The sequence below is a fragment of the Podarcis tiliguerta genome (assembly GCF_965153285.1).
Source record: "Podarcis tiliguerta genome assembly, chromosome: 11".
Lineage (NCBI taxonomy): Eukaryota > Metazoa > Chordata > Lepidosauria > Squamata > Lacertidae > Podarcis > Podarcis tiliguerta.
In genome coordinates, this window is record NC_139544.1 from 5,966,503 (window position 1) to 5,982,402 (window position 15,900).

A 15,900-nucleotide genomic window follows, 5' to 3' on the forward strand; every position below is an offset into this window, starting at 1 on the left:
TACTATAGACTAAGTAATCTGTGTATCCAATATTTCCACAGTAAGATTATCCTTTGCAATTTAAGCCATTGTTGCTAGTAGTCCCAGCGTCAAGCTATTTTATTTTAGTTGTTCCACAGGCATTTCAGTGATTTACCAAAGACAGTAGTGTATTTCTTTTACAATCCTGGAGTGGTCTCTCTGCATTTTTAAAAGCTTGTTTCAAAATAATGTTGGGGCGGGTAGCTTTGTGTTTCTCTTACTTTCCTAAGTGGGGAGGACCCATCACTCAGGTGTTCAGCCCATGCTTTGCATATAGGTTTCCCAGTCAACCCCTGCATTTCCAGTTAAAAGGATCACAGGCTGTAGGCCTGGAGAGATTTCTGCTTGGGTCCCTGTGAAAGCCTCCTTGAGCCACAGGAGGCAAGGCTGGAGTTTCATGTTCCGTACTATCACTGGACAATGTTTTAAGTGTGTTAAAAGTGTGGCGCTTACTATAACTTTACTATAACTCTTTTGAAAAAGCACTGATGGTCAGTAGCAAATTCCATATGTGCTGCAGCTTTTGTGACAATGCCAATCGCTGCTGACCAACTGCAGTCGCCCAGTTCATGCATTACACTTGTTCATATCAGCCATTTTCCTACTCATATTGAAGTACTGCCCCTCAATGAGGTCAAACTTAGATTCACAAAATGTTTAGGAGTATGCGTACCCCTGTGTCCCCCCCCCCCCCGAAAAAGCACAGATATCAGCACATATCTATGCATGCTTAGAGCCGATCCTGCAGAGAAAAATGTGTTGAACGATTTAACTCCAAAATGTCAAAATTGTATGTGTACCAAATGACTAAACAGAGGGAGACCAAACTCCAGTTCAGAGACATTAAGGCTACAAAACTATACCCACTTGGGAATAATTGATCTCAATGGGACTTTCCTTTAATATAGACATGAATAGGATTGCAGTTAGCTTATTATGGTTGCCTAGTACTCGGTGATCTGGACTGCCTCTGTTCCATCCCTTGCCTTATCCCTATCACCTAGGAGAAGTTGAGAGAAGGGTCACAGCTTAGTGGTGGAGCATCTGTTTGCATGCAGAAGGTCCCGGGTTCAATCCCTGACATCTCCATCAAAAATCATCCAAATCCTAATTTTCAAATTAGCTATTGTTTTTATTAAGGGTTTCTAATTGCCTTATATATTAATCCAGGATGGTTCTTGGTACTGTATTCATAATGGATGTTATGTTGGTCCTGTGACTGCCCTGGAACCTGCTGGTGAAGGCTGGGTAATAAATGTAATCAGCATCCATTAGACAAGGATTATGCTAAAAGGTCAGAAGATGGCACTGACTCATCATTGTTTGGTTTCACTTACCATCTGTGTGATGCTTTCATGAAACAAAATTCCTGAAGTGGAACCATCCCCATTTTACAAAGACATATTCTCTTGATTCTTCTCTAAACATTTTAAGTATGATAAGTAAAACCATGAGTGGTTCACTGTCAGGATGCCATTGCCAAGTATACCTAACTCTCAAATACTGATACATATTACTTTTAGCATATTTTCTCCTAAGGCATCAAAGATCGATGGGAGGATAGAATGGATGGGGACCTATGCATGCTATTTAGAAGAAAGTCTGGATGTAATAAATATAAATAGGTATCTACTATATATTTTGGAAAGTGTTGTTTCTCTGCCTGTTCCCGGTGGATTTTCACACCTCTTAAGCTATCAAGCAAGTTTTGCATGATAGTTCCTGAGATCAAGGAGCAGGATTTGTCATTGTTTGGGTGCCATTTTGAATCAAGATGATGCACTGAACCTTTCAGAGCTGCACAGATTTTAACCACTGGTTTCAAAATTGCACTGATTTTCTTTCTTGTTAGAATTCCCAAGCAATGGTGGCCACTGTCTATTAGTTATAAATAAAGAAGGTACCAAAGCGAGTTCCTCTTGCATGCTATACATAAGGCCAGCCCCATCATCAGAAGCTCTGTGCAAAGATTTCCATTTGCGCAATTGAGTTTTCCTTCCTCTGCTCCCCCCATGAGCCCCTCACAGCCCCCCAAATTGGTTAGGGGTGTGTGTCAGAGGAACCCCCAAAGGAACACAGGGGAAGGAGAGGGGAAATCATTCTACCTGGAAAGCGCAGATGGAATGATTCGAAGAAGTTGGGTGGCCGTTTATGAAATATAGTAAACATAATTGCCGTGAATAATATGGTGTGAGTTTAATTTCATTTAGGTATAGATTTATTACAGTCTCACTCTAAATACTGCTGTTGTATCTTCCAGTAGTGACATCATTACATGGGCTGTTACAACTGTCAGCACACCTAATCCTATGCCCCAAGCTAGCATCAAGTCTGAGGACTGTGCATTAATATGTTTTCCCCTCTAAATGTGATGATTATGATGCAAGCCATAATAACGCAGCGACACTCCTTCTGCAAAGAACTTTATTGCACAATAAGGAGCATAACATTGAAGAATGGCTTTTTCAACATACTTTTATTAGGGAGTCCTGTCATTATAGTAACATATAAAACAATCAAGATGTTGACATAGAAATGTGAACTTTACAAAGATAAGGCCCAAGTTTACAGGTACATTTCCCCCTAGATTTTTGTGTGTGTTTGCATTTAACGAAATAAACCCTATTTAATTCTTCCCAGAGTTGTGTTTATAAATATTAGACAAATCACAAAATAGATTTCAAGTACATAACGTTTTACAATATATTCCAAGCACAGACAGAAATACACAATACTGTACCTATGGACTCTTCATATGCCAGTCATTTCCAGTACTGGAGACAAGACTTTGCTTCAGTCTATGCAGTACATGCTGTTGATGACATATACACACACTCTCCCAGTTTCTCGGTTCTCTCTGTTATGTAGAAAGGGTGTGTCCATAATTCCGTAGAATTCACCTTAGGAAAGCTCTACAGGATCAAGGATGTGTATATACATCTAAACATTCATGTACATGCATTTGCATCTAACCCTACATGTAACCTTATTGCACAGTCCATTCTCTGAGGTAATCTGTTCCTCATGCAACCCAAACCTTCCCTAATCAAATCATACAAACAAATGTTTCTAATGTTCCTGGAGCTCTATGACATCAACAAGACTACATTTTAGAAGCCAGGAACCTAAGTGATTATAATTAAGGGGCTCAGTAAATTTATATATCTGTAGGACTCAGAATAGAACTTGGTTTTATTTTAGTACACTATATGCAAAGTCTGTATTGCCTAATTCTATCACCATGGTGCCTAAAATGCAGGTGTCTGTTATCTTTGTTTTGGGAACCAAAAGCAGATGTGTCCTAAATGGATTTATGTTTCAATAGAAAGGATTCAGCTAGGAGTTGTTAAAGAATTAAATATGCAATAAAAACTATTGATCTGCAACTGTTGGCAAGGTTTAAGAGAGGCAGAGAACAGCAGATAGTTACTGTTGAGAAAAGGTTATTCTAAAAAGATATCTGGTACCTTTTAAAGGGATAGGGGGCAAGGAAATGTAAATCCCCCCCCCCAATTCTAAAGTAGCCAACTGCTCAAAAAGAGGAAACAAATTGCAGTTTTACCTCCTGATCCAACAGCTACTTACATTCTCTAGAGCTAGAGAATATACATGAAGCTTCACCAGAGTGCCTGATGTTTCCCCAGGAAAGAATTGTTAAGCCTTCATTGGGCAAATTACAGACACAATCTGATGTGCAGTTGAGCACCTATGGGTTGCAGATGAATAAGAAGGGCTTAATCACGTTCAGTTGTGACTTAGATTGTGCTGCTTTCACATGTTAAACATGATTCACACTCCTCATGGATGAAACATTATGAAGGCTCAACTGGTTAAATGATACACAACAACATTATAACCTTACCACAATAGGTTGTTGTGAGGGGGAATGGTTTTTTTTAAAAAATTGAGTACTTTATACACTGATAAATTCCATATAAATCATAAATAGCAGCAATTCTTACAGCAATAATGGAACTAATGTTGTGTTTTTCATACTGGCAGAAAATCAGTCTATTGGCTTTAAGAGTCCTGCAGTTGAGACAGTTAGATACAGGGGGAGAATAATCCTGTGTCAGGAGATCCAAACTGGAGAATACAAAATATTTTTGTTTTGGTTTTTCCAAAGTTGGGCGGGCACTGGGACTTACTGATCTTTTCTACACACGTGAGGTTTTATGCATTTATAGCCTCTTAGAAGTACTTGGAGCTACACAGGCACAAAACCTCCAGCACATCAAGACAACAAAGATAACCACACACCACTGTCATAGGGACACATTTATGAGCGAACTATGTGCATCCATTGTCACTTATATTAGGTAAGAGAGTTAGCATGCACAAGAAATAATAACATAAAACGGTGACTCAGGATTTATCATGATGAAACAGTAATGAGTGGAATCAAGAACTAAGAAACTCTGGGATACATCATGATGAAACAGTAATAAAAGGAATCAAGAACTAAGAAAATCATATTTAGATGCTTGGGATTCAGGGGGTAGGATGCATTTCATAAAGTCTGTCTCTGTTTTCAGAGACCAGTGTATTTTTAAGTTCTATATATTTAAGTAGGCCTACCTAGACTTTTTGTTTTTTATATCTGCACGTTTCTATGTTATGTACAACAATCTACAGTTAATCCCTAAACCTCTTACAGAACTGTACTTCCACTGCCCTGCAAAGACCTTTCATTACCATTGAGTCAAGTGGTGAACCACAGGAATAGCTGAATAGCTGAATCTTGTGAAAAGTACTCACCTCTCTTCAGCTTTAGAACTGCCAGGACAGAACTACACATTATATGTCATGCATCTGGAAAGCCAATATATCTGGCAGTTGACGTGATTGCAGGGGTGATAGAGATTTGCTGGGCAGGATCAAAGAACAGAAAGAAGAGCTTAATTCAAGATTCTCTCCTGGATATTTCCCCTCTAGGCTGTTTTCCCATACAGCTGGGCATCTCCAAGTCTTGGAGCCTAACCAAGGTGGGAGAGCATAGGAAAATGACCATGGTAAAAGAGAGAACAATTGGGCACAAGAAGGCTTAAGCACTTCTTTCTGCCAGTTAATTCAACCCTGCAAGAAACCCCTACATCACCATTATAAGGGAATCCCATGTTTGCTTTGCAATGTGCAATGTGGACCTTAGAAACATGGTGTTGTCATTTCAACTCTATCTAGCAGACCCTGCCTACTTTCCCCCTCATCTACTCACCATCTTGTGCAGATGTCTGAGAACCCCATTCTTCAATCTTTAAAAAAAAAACTTTGCTAAAACATTTTAAAAAACCAAGACATGCCTTTGTGCATTTATTTTAGTAATCTGTACACTTAAATATCTTCAGAAGTTGACTTTGCTAAAAATTTACCAAAATTTTGTAAACACATAAAAATATTATTTTTTAATGAAAATTCAAACCAAGAAAGAAAACCTCAGCAATCAACATTGCTTGTATAGGCATTGGTTAGTGGAGATTGTTTCACTAAGGAGTATATTCAAACGCATCACCCTCTTTTTGTCACTAATTAAATTTAGTACTGGTACATCATGGCTTGTAATGGTAGAGATGATAAATTTCTGTTCTATTCAGTCATTGATAAAAACAAGCAAGCAAGAAAAAATAACTGCTTTTTGGTTACTGAAAGGCCACCATGTAGCTAAATCAATAATTCAATTATGAAAAGGAAACTTAAGAACTTCATAGGTCCATTATGGATTAAAAATGAAGAACTACTTGCTGATGGCCTTAAATATGTTTATGAGCACCTAGCACTGACTGAAATTCACTAGTTTTGAATATAGCCCTTAGTCATGTCGCATATTCTTAATTTTTTAGGAGCTGCCAAGCAAATGGCTAACAAAGTCTACTTTGCAGGCCACCCACTGCCTAAGAGGACAGTAATATTCAATGTGAAACTGCCGAAACTCTGGAGTCTGGCGGATTTCATGGAGGAAGGAGATATCAAGATCTGATTCCAAGAGCACAAGTAGAAGAGGGAAAACAACCAGGATTATTCCAAGCCCAACAAGAAGAAGTCTGGAAAAACTCTTCAGGACAGCATTTGTCTTCAAGTTGCCCATCAATAAGTTATAGCTCCACCTAAGTGCTTTCCGGGCTTCTTTCAGCTCCTCCTCTTCTGCAACCAAAAAGGCATTTTCATCTGCCTCCAGTTCCTCAAATGAATCTGTATCTTCTTTTTCATGATCTGCTCTTGGGGAGGTTTGGAAAAGCAGATCAATCTCCTCATCATTAACAGGAGTGGGGAGCAAGCTACTGCTTGGATTGTACATCAATTCTGATATTGTTAAAGGCTCTTCCTTGATTTTCTCATCCTCCTCGATAGAGAGATCTGAACTATCATCTGCCTCCTTAGCAGGAGAGTTAGATATCATAGGTATTGATACATCATCTTCTTTGGGCAGCTGGATACCTATAAAATAGATTTAAAATAGACTATTTAAGCTCTCAGTGAAACATTTCAAAGAGATGTTAACAAAATAGTACAAGAAAGGTTCCAGAAACAAGTGTTCATAAAATGAAAAATTACTGAACTCAAAATTCAAACTTACATGAATGAAACTTCTTAACTTTTCAACTCAGTCTATTGTGATATATGTATATATTAGAATATTAAAAAAATAAAAATGCAAATCTACATTCTGCAAACTTTGAAGGTAATGTTAAGTTACTGCACAGTTGGCAGCAACCATAGTTTTTAAATCAAGCAGTTCTTTGTATTGTCAGATACATTCAACATGTATCTGCTGAAAAATGTGTAATAATATCCAGCATTAGTTTAGCATCTGTTGGTTACAATATATACATATAAAAGTAGATATTCTCCCAACTTTATGATACTGTTTCTAAGGACAGAATAATAAATCACTGTTCCATGTGACAAGATACTGCATAATACAGTGTTGTGTGCAATAAAACATTGAAGTCATACGTCTGTCTTTTAACTTCAAACCTGACTGAAAAGAATTCTATGAGTAAGGGATCTGATAAAAAGGCTATTAAAAAAAATTTCCCCTCTTATAAGATTACATCTCTGTGTAGAGACTATTGTTAGGGGAGTATCTTAAACATGAAAAAAGATGAATCAAAATATGACATATATTTTTCTTTAAAAACACATGTATGAATGAATGTGAACCTGAACTCCGACTGAACTTTGAAGGAGCAAACACTGTTTTCTGTATTTGGCCATCGAAGAAGACCAAGAAGTTGAAATGTGTCTGCCAATCTGTTTTAATCCACAGTGCTTACATTTCAGTGTGACATGTAATACTGCTAGCAATATGTTTAAAATGCAGCAATACACCTCTGCTGTAAGCGTTTTAGGGCAAATTATTTGTTTATATATAAGTAAATATTTCAGTAATTGTTTATTTAAATAAATCTTTATAGAACTATTTGATATCAACACATTTTGGTTATTTTTCACCTTGACTTTTACATTCCCCACTTCAACATTGTGTCTGCATCATGTCTTACCTATTTTCATTAGTAACATGAAAACGGTACTCATCCCATATACCTTCCCACCCCCATCATGCCATTTTGCAAATTAGGTTAGACAATAGAAAAGAAGGAGAGCGCTCAAAGGCAAAGTTCAAGAAATCAAAATTCATTGAAAGCTCTGTTTTTGGTATCAAACTTCATAACACTGCTCCATTTGAATTCATTATGTAAGAGAAACGTTAAACTCAGATAAGCAGTAATAGAAAGCACACCCAAAGCAATTAAAAATCTCAGCTTGTATTATCTACATACATTCACTAGTCGTGAACTGCAGAAACACTGTCCCAATCTCAGCTTCTGCAAAAGAAGTATTTAGACTCCAACTGTGGAGAACAGGATTTTTTTTCAGATGGAACTGAAGTGAAGCAACTGCATGTTGTGCATAAATCTGGCAGAATTCCTAGATCCTATCATCAGTTACCATTCCTGAATGATTAACATGAGATTAAGGTTACAAATGTGCCCCCACATAAACATGATGAATTATTGTTCTTCCAAATCAGTTATCTGAATATGCATAGCACAATGCGGGGGGGGGGGGGAATAATTATTTTCTGTTTTGTTAGGCTCAGAATGCTACTTATACAAATTGCAGCTATTTAGATGGCAAAAAAGGAGAATAGATAGTGAAACAAATAAACTTTATGCGAGACGTTGCAGCTCCTAAGTCAAAATCACGCATTCATTTTCAAGTACTTAATGGTCACTTGAGAACGTTTTTCCCAATGTACAAAAGCTATGCTTTTCAACTGTTTCTACACTTCCTTCAGCTGTAAGAAGAGAAAGCACTCTCACACTTGTCTCCCGTATTGCCCTGTGACCAGAACAAATCATGAAACTTTGGTTAAGAAGAAGAAGAAAAAGAGTTTGGATTTGATATCCCGCCTTTCACTCCCTTTAAGGAGTCTCAAAGCGGCTAACATTCTCCTTTCCCTTCCTCCCCCACAACAAACACTCTGTGAGGTGAGTGGGGCTGAGAGACTTCAGAGAAGTGTGACTGGCCCAAGGTCACCCAGCAGCTGCAGGTGGAGGAGCGGAGACGCGAACCCGGTTCCCCAGATTACGAGACTACCGCTCTTAACCACTACACCACACTGGCTCTCACTGGTTACAGCTCATGGTTTGTCTGGATTGAGATAAACCACAAGCCAGGGTTCCGTGAGTGCACTATGCCAAACCATGGCTTAAAGCACAGCACCAAACACATTGCAAAGTGACCGCACTCTTCTCCCTGGAAGCCTACACATTCATGCTAAATCATGGCTTGGTTTAGTGTTATGTGCAAACTGGTTCAGTGTGTATCACCCTTTCTATACTACCTGCCCACTCCCCTCCTCACCATTTCCCTCACTGTCCTTCCACTCTAGTCTCTGGGGTGGAGACAATTGTCAATTTCATTCATGTTCTTCTCTGGCCTGTGGGTGAAACTGACAAACTCCAAAGAAAGCCTCATCAGCGTTTTCTCCCCAAAAGGATAGAAATATGTATACCAGTGTGAATATATAGGCCCACATGTCCATTTCAAGGGCAAAAACACACTGCTGAAAATGATAATAATTTTTTTCAACCACATCGGTTTCAGGAGACCAGAGCAAGGGAGAGTGAAGGAAATAACTGATGTATTTAAAGCATATAACTGATGCTTTCCGTTGATGTGTCAAATTTACAGAGCCACAGCTTACCCCAAATGTATACAGTTCTATATGGAGAAAGAAGCAGAAAACTAATAAAGCATTTCAGGCAGAATGCATCTGTTCAAAGGTAAAACTGCAGTAGGAAGATTGAAGTGGAACCGTACATGCATTTTTCTACCTGCAATACCATAAATTAAAATATTGTGCAGAGTCAATGAAAATTGCATTTCTGTCTTACACACACTACAGATTCATCAATCATTTAAATGGCACATGTGGAACTGAACTTATAAATTATCTCAGAATGGCTGCTGACCTAGATGTAAATTCTCCTACTATCGTTACATCTTCTCATTGTCTAAAACATTTTCTGTAGTCACACTGGTACTTTGTGCAGCAACAGTTTCATTTGGCTTTCATCTTGAGATTTCAATCTTTTCTGTATCTGATAAAGGCATCTATGCATTCTCAGCTGTTTCAGCTGTGCAGCGAACCACCAATTCTTAATTCCCTGCATAGTGACATAGTTGATGAAGTATTAATAACCACCATGAAGTGCATTCTACCACCAACACTGCTTTTCTGTAGATGAATTAGCAGAATCGTGCTTCTCCAAACACCATTTCCTATCACTTGAATCCAGACTTAGCATCCATGATAGTCCACCTCCTTATGGGGATGAGATACTGGCGCTGAGTGGACAACGTTCTCCATCAGCAACCAGCAGTAGTGTAGCATCAGAATTCGCCATCTTTGTTACAATGACCTTATCTAAGGTGTGAGTGGGAAGCAATTTACTGCTGGCAGTATATGTGAACGGGACCTTAGCTAGAGATCTTTTCTAAAGAGATACTGACAGCTGCGATAGGGTGCCATGTGTGCTTGCCTGACTCATGCAACCCCAGTAACTGTATATGCTTTGATGGGGCCAGTTATCAGATACTGGAAATACCTGTGTGATTTTTAGTCAACAGCAATGGATGGATAGAGGATTCTAGACACAGAAATTGAAGAAGAGGCTAGCTCCATCTGACACCCCAGACATCTTCCCATCAGAGCAGCTCTGCCCAACTTCCACTCATTGAGTCCTTTCTGTCTGGGATCTTCTCACAGAACCTGATGCTGGCCTCTCTAAAACAGGCATAGGCAAACTCAGCCCTCCAGTTATTTTGGGACTACAATTCCCATCAGCCCTGACCACTGGTCCTGTTAGCTAGGGATGGGGGGAGTTGTAGTCACAAAACAGCTGGAGGGCCAAGTTTGGCCATGACTGCTCTAAAAGGAGTAGGAGTTCTGGGACTGAATTGCCCTCCCTAAAGTGGCTTTCAGAGCTTCAGCACTGAATACGTTTAGGCACTGTTAAAAGCTCTGCTTACATGGTAGCCTTTGGAGAGAGTTGAGGATTGCTTGGTTGTGCCTTCTCTTTTGATATTATTGTTGTTATTATTATTATTATTATTATTATTATTATTATTCCCCTCCCACTTTGATCAGATGTTGCTTCCTTCACTTGGAGTGCTGCTGCTGTTGTTTTTATTATTTGAAATATGCTTTTATTGTTGTAATATGGTTCTGTGTTACTGTAAACTAATCTGGGTTCTGTCTTAAGAAGAAGCAGGTGGATTTTATTTAGTTCACAATAAATATTTACAACCCTGATATTTTAGGCTGCAATTCAAACCTCCCCTGCCTGGGTTTATAGGATGGCGCCCTGCCACTCATGGAAACAGAGGCAGATGGCGGGGGCAGTAAGACTGCTAAGACAGCCTAGAGCTGGTGCAGCAATCGGATCCAGACTAGGCTTAATGCTGTCATGTGATGGCAGTGAGACTAGTTTAGCTCCTCCCCACCTTCAAAATGTGCCGTTTCAAGATCTTCTGGTGATAAATCTCTAGTGGGCATCTCACTGACGGCACTCCTGCCTGCATGTTTTGTGGGCCAAAGGGGGAGTGCCACTTTGACAGAGTGATATAGGGGATTGTGTGGGGAGGGCGGTCCGAGCCAGAAGAACTGGAGGAACACCTCCAACCAACTAATATCAACACCCCTAGACTGCTGCAAAGGAGGCTGAATTGCTCTGTTACATAATGACAAGAAACAGCACCAGTGCTTTAATTTGACCTGCAAATTTGTTGGGTTGGGGTTTTTTTAAAAAAAATAAAAATGTTACAATTAATTAATACTTTCTTTTTTAAATATCTACTAGCTTTGGTGAACTACATTTGACAATATCTGAATTTTGACTAAGATCATGAGCTTTTTTTCTTTTTTACAAAAAAGTAAAACATCACAGTGATTTTAATATTATTCCACAGAGAATAAAACACCCTAGATTCATCACAGAGTGCTGTATTTTTTTCACACAGAGACTGTAATGTTTTTGAAAATATTTCTCAACTCAAAACTGTCTTCTCAATGTCATGCAGTTTTAAGAAAAGTTAGTATTAATTAATGCTTTCTGGGAGAGTTTTGTTTTCAGCACAAAATTAAAGTTTGTAGCTCTTTGTGCTTGGTTGCATGGAATTCCAAGGCTAAACATTAAATGCCGTGGGAGTGAACCATCTATAGTTCATAGTTTGTTGAATTCAGTTTCTTAGATTCATAGTTCTGTATGTAAATTTCAGAAATAACTTTTTTTTTAAAGAACCCAAAACTTTATACCTATAGTTTCTTTTTCTTTGTCAACTCAAGTAGTTGGATGGAATGATGATTCCATTTACTCCTGAATCGCCTCATTGAGAAGCGATTACTTCTGAAACTTTTGGGTGATATTTTAAGTCAACTGATTTCAATGTGTCTACTCTGAGTATGACTTTTATATCACCCTTCCCCACCCCCTACTTCTCCTATCCTATTCTGTGTCAGGGTTTTTTGGGGGGTGAGGGGGTGACTGTTCAGATATTAATACTATAGCTTACTGCACACAAAATGTGGACCTTTATTAGTATGACAAACTGAAAGCAGACCTTTCTGTCCATAAAACAACTAAGCAAAATTGCACTTCCACTTACCAGCACTTGTAGCTGTGATCCTAGACCCATGTCTCAGCAGGCGAATGCACACATCTTTGCTACAATGGTTAACCATTCGCAAATGAATACTTCTCCTGGTTTGGATTTTGACTAGGCATTTCACCATATTGAATAATTGCTGTTATTTTCTGTGGCAGCCTTATGAACTAGTCACCCATACTGGCTGTGACCTTTGCTAAGTTTCCACTGCGTTCAGCCTGGGAGAGTCCTGCTGAATGAATCAAATAACAGGCTTCGAACACAGCCAATAGAAATAGCCCACCAGAGAACAGAGTAGAAGGCTATTTTTAGAGCTTTCCAACTGTCTTATAATACACAATACAATTAACTTCAAATACCAACCATTTCCTTAGCAGTTGCTAGTAAACAGCTGCACCGCACATACCGGGCTAAAGCCTTTAAACTAGTTTACTGCGCAATCATGCAAAGTAGTGGATCAACAAGCAGAAGAAGTTCACAACTCTCATATTTAAGTAAAAGCAAATTGTATTTACCTCTCAAGCATTCTAACTAAGCAGCAGGCTCTTCCTTTTCTTTAATTGTTACTTCAAGCTTCTAGTGGTAAAGTATAACGAACGAAGAAATTAAAAGTTTGCATTTAATCACTAAAATGTCAGAGCAACAACTTTGACTTGAATATTTGCAGGTTTTCCGTTGTCGTGATTTTCGGCACAGTAACCATATTTAAGGGTTTAGAGTGGGGTATGCAGTGTTGACGGTTTACTAGCAACTGCTAAAGAAAAGGCTGGCATCCGAAGTTTATTATATTGTGCAGAAAAAAATGACCTGTGCAAAGCGAAGAGTGATAGCAAAGCACCCGGGACATGGCTGCAACATCCGCTACATTTCCTAGAGCAAGCCCATTTGGCATTGTAGAGAAAGAACTAATCTGCAACAGACAGAAATTCTGATCTAGTTCTTGTTGCCAGGCTAAACTATTGACCACAAAGGGTAGGATATGTAAAAGTAAATTAAACGTAAAGGACCTGTGGATGGTTAAATCCAGTCAAACTTGGCAATGTGCTTGTCCACAGACAGCTTTCTGGATCATGGGGCCAGCAGGACTAAGCTGCTTCTGGCGCAACGGGACACCATGACGAGTGCCAGAGCACATGGAAACCCTGTTTACTGATATGGACATCTCTTCAGCACGTGACACTCTATATGTGAAACTAACACACAAGGAGTGACAAGCACACCAAATTCCAAACTGCACAAGTTGGAGGGCGAGGTTCTGAAGGTAATCATTACCAGAGGACCTCTGGTAATCATGGATGTTCCCTGTGTGATTAAGAACCCTGGGCTCCAAATCTCTATGGGCAAGGGGTCTTCAACCCTCCCAATAAAATATTTGAGCCGCGGCCCCCAAGTTGATGGGCCTTGCCATTCAAATACTGTGTGTGCACCGCTTCATGTGATTGATTATGGGGAAAGGGCTTACCTGCCCCCCCCCTAATATTTTATTCAAGTTGGCACCCCTGGTTGTGAGGATGAGGGAGAACCGCATGTGCCATCTTAAGTTCCCATGAAGAAAAGTGGAACATATAAGCAAATAATAAAATAATAAATAAAGAATGTTTGGCAAAAGATAAGAGTTGATGCTTCTTGAATAGCTGAAGGCAAAAATCTGGCCGGGGTAAAATACAGCAGAATCTGGGGCCATCTGTGTGTCCCATCTGTCAGTTGTTATGCTGAGTCCTTGAGAGTTTTGGGGAAATGCAACTAAGAGTGCAAAAAGAACAGAATGAGTTTCCTGGAGAGGATTACAGCCCCATGATAGGATACAGGTGTTGTGCGTAGGGATGGGGGAGGAATTTGAACCTACCTAATTTACACTTTCCAAAACAATATGCAAACCGAAATGCAGCCATCCTTCAAGATTCACACTTTTTTGAATTTTGCAGTGTGGATTTCCAGCGTGCAAAAAATGCATGTACTAGGGTAAACAGTAGATAAAAATGCATATATTAGTAATATTTAAAATTTGTTACATTAGGAGATATTGCCTGGTAAAAAAATGCAGAGCAGGCAGAATGCTCTGAAAAAATGTGTGTTAGGAGGAATTTGCTGAAGTGTTTTCACAAGGACTTTAAAAGAAACTGCAACCTTACATGGAAATGTGAAGAGCCAAACTTAAGGTTCTAAAAATGAAAATCTTGCCCATCTCTAGCTTCATGCAGAAAGTCTGGGGTGTAATCACCAGAATCTCCTGGAGAGACTAGAGATAAAACCTAGAGAGCCGCTCCCAAATAATTTAATAGGACAATGCTAGCTTGGAATGTGGCAGCTTTGTATGTTCTTATGAATGGTTCTATCTCAAAGGAAAAGTTAATAAGGGTCAGGTTAGATGTAGAATGAGGAGAGGTGGTTAATGTTTGACTCAAAATTATCATGCTGTCCACAATGCATCAGACAGAACCAATGACATTTTTGCAAGTCAGCAAAAGACATGTTGATTCCCACAAATGGCAATTTTGTTTACTATGCATACCATGTTCCATGGGAACCTCTGTTTCTACTAGGCAACCTTATATATAAAGGCACAAACAAATTTCAGAGTGTACATGAGCAATTATGTTGATTTCATTTCCCACTCGAGTATTTCAGTGGATTCTCCATTAACTGTCTCTTTCTGGGGGAGAGGAACAACTGCGTTGGACTGTTGTGTCATATTTTCAGACGCAGCATCCCTGTGTCATCCTCTGATGCAAAATACACCCCTTGGAGCAGTTTCTAGGATATAAAAAGCAAGCTTCTAACTGCCAACAAGTGGTGCTGAGGTGCTATTTTTATAATGCATAAAATCATAAGGGCCTCACCAAGTTATTAACATGTTCCCTAATTCACAGACAAGCCTCCCGAGGTGAGCAAATGGATCAATGAAGGTGGTGAATTATGTTCAGGGTCAACAGATACACTTGCGTAAAATAAATAAATAAATCGTATCATATTACATGGAAAAACCCACATATGGAGGGCTGAAGAATTTGTGCTGAAACGTATAGCCTGAACTCATACAGCTGAGTCAGCCACACACATTCATAGCCATTAAATCAAACTGTCTACAAGCAAGAAACAGATCCTTTCTCTTCACAAATGCACTCCTCGTGTTGAAAATCATTACTGCGGTCAGGTGTCAAAGACATTTCTAATGCCTGAATTCCAGCCGTCATCTGTGTTCAGGCCTGGTTGCTTCAGTGACCCCAAACATACAGAAAACAATCCTCGCTGAAGCAACAGAGCTAAAATAACCTTAGCTCTCATTCAGAAACAACAGCCAACAAATCTGTTGTTTTAGCCTGTCTCTTTGGAAGATGCGGCCCTCTGTTTTTAGGTAATGCTTGCTAATGATTTCTCCCACTTTCTCTCTCTCTCTCTTTTTGGAAAATTCTTATTTTTGAAAATTCACTTCTATTGGCACATGCATGTGTCTGCATGCACACACCTATAATTTTGCTCCCTTCAGCAACTCATATTCAGAGGCATATTGCTTTGGAACATTTCTGCTCCATTTAGCTATTGAAAGGCTTGCCTTAGTATCTTGCTGGTTAAATGTGGCTTCTTTGCAGCGGAAGTGCTAGCTATGCTGAATACATATAGAGCTCTCCATAATGCAAGCTCTATTTTTGTGAATGTCATCTAGATCCTTAACAACAACTGCATTACACCAAGGCTACACGAGCACCA

General features: G+C 39.2%; 1 protein-coding gene across 3 annotated transcripts in view; it reads right to left on the minus strand.

The window, feature by feature from the left end:
* Positions 1 to 2,428: 2,428 nt before the first annotated feature.
* Positions 2,429 to 15,900, minus strand: part of FRMD3 (FERM domain containing 3) — a 137,820-nt gene continuing 124,348 nt past the window's right edge. For all 3 annotated transcript variants that reach the window (XM_083403445.1, XM_083403446.1, XM_083403444.1), the window contains one exon: positions 2,429 to 6,453. In XM_083403445.1, the coding sequence (XP_083259571.1) occupies positions 5,855 to 6,453 (599 nt within the window). In that variant the 3' untranslated portion in view covers positions 2,429 to 5,854. The remainder of the gene's footprint in view (positions 6,454 to 15,900) is intronic.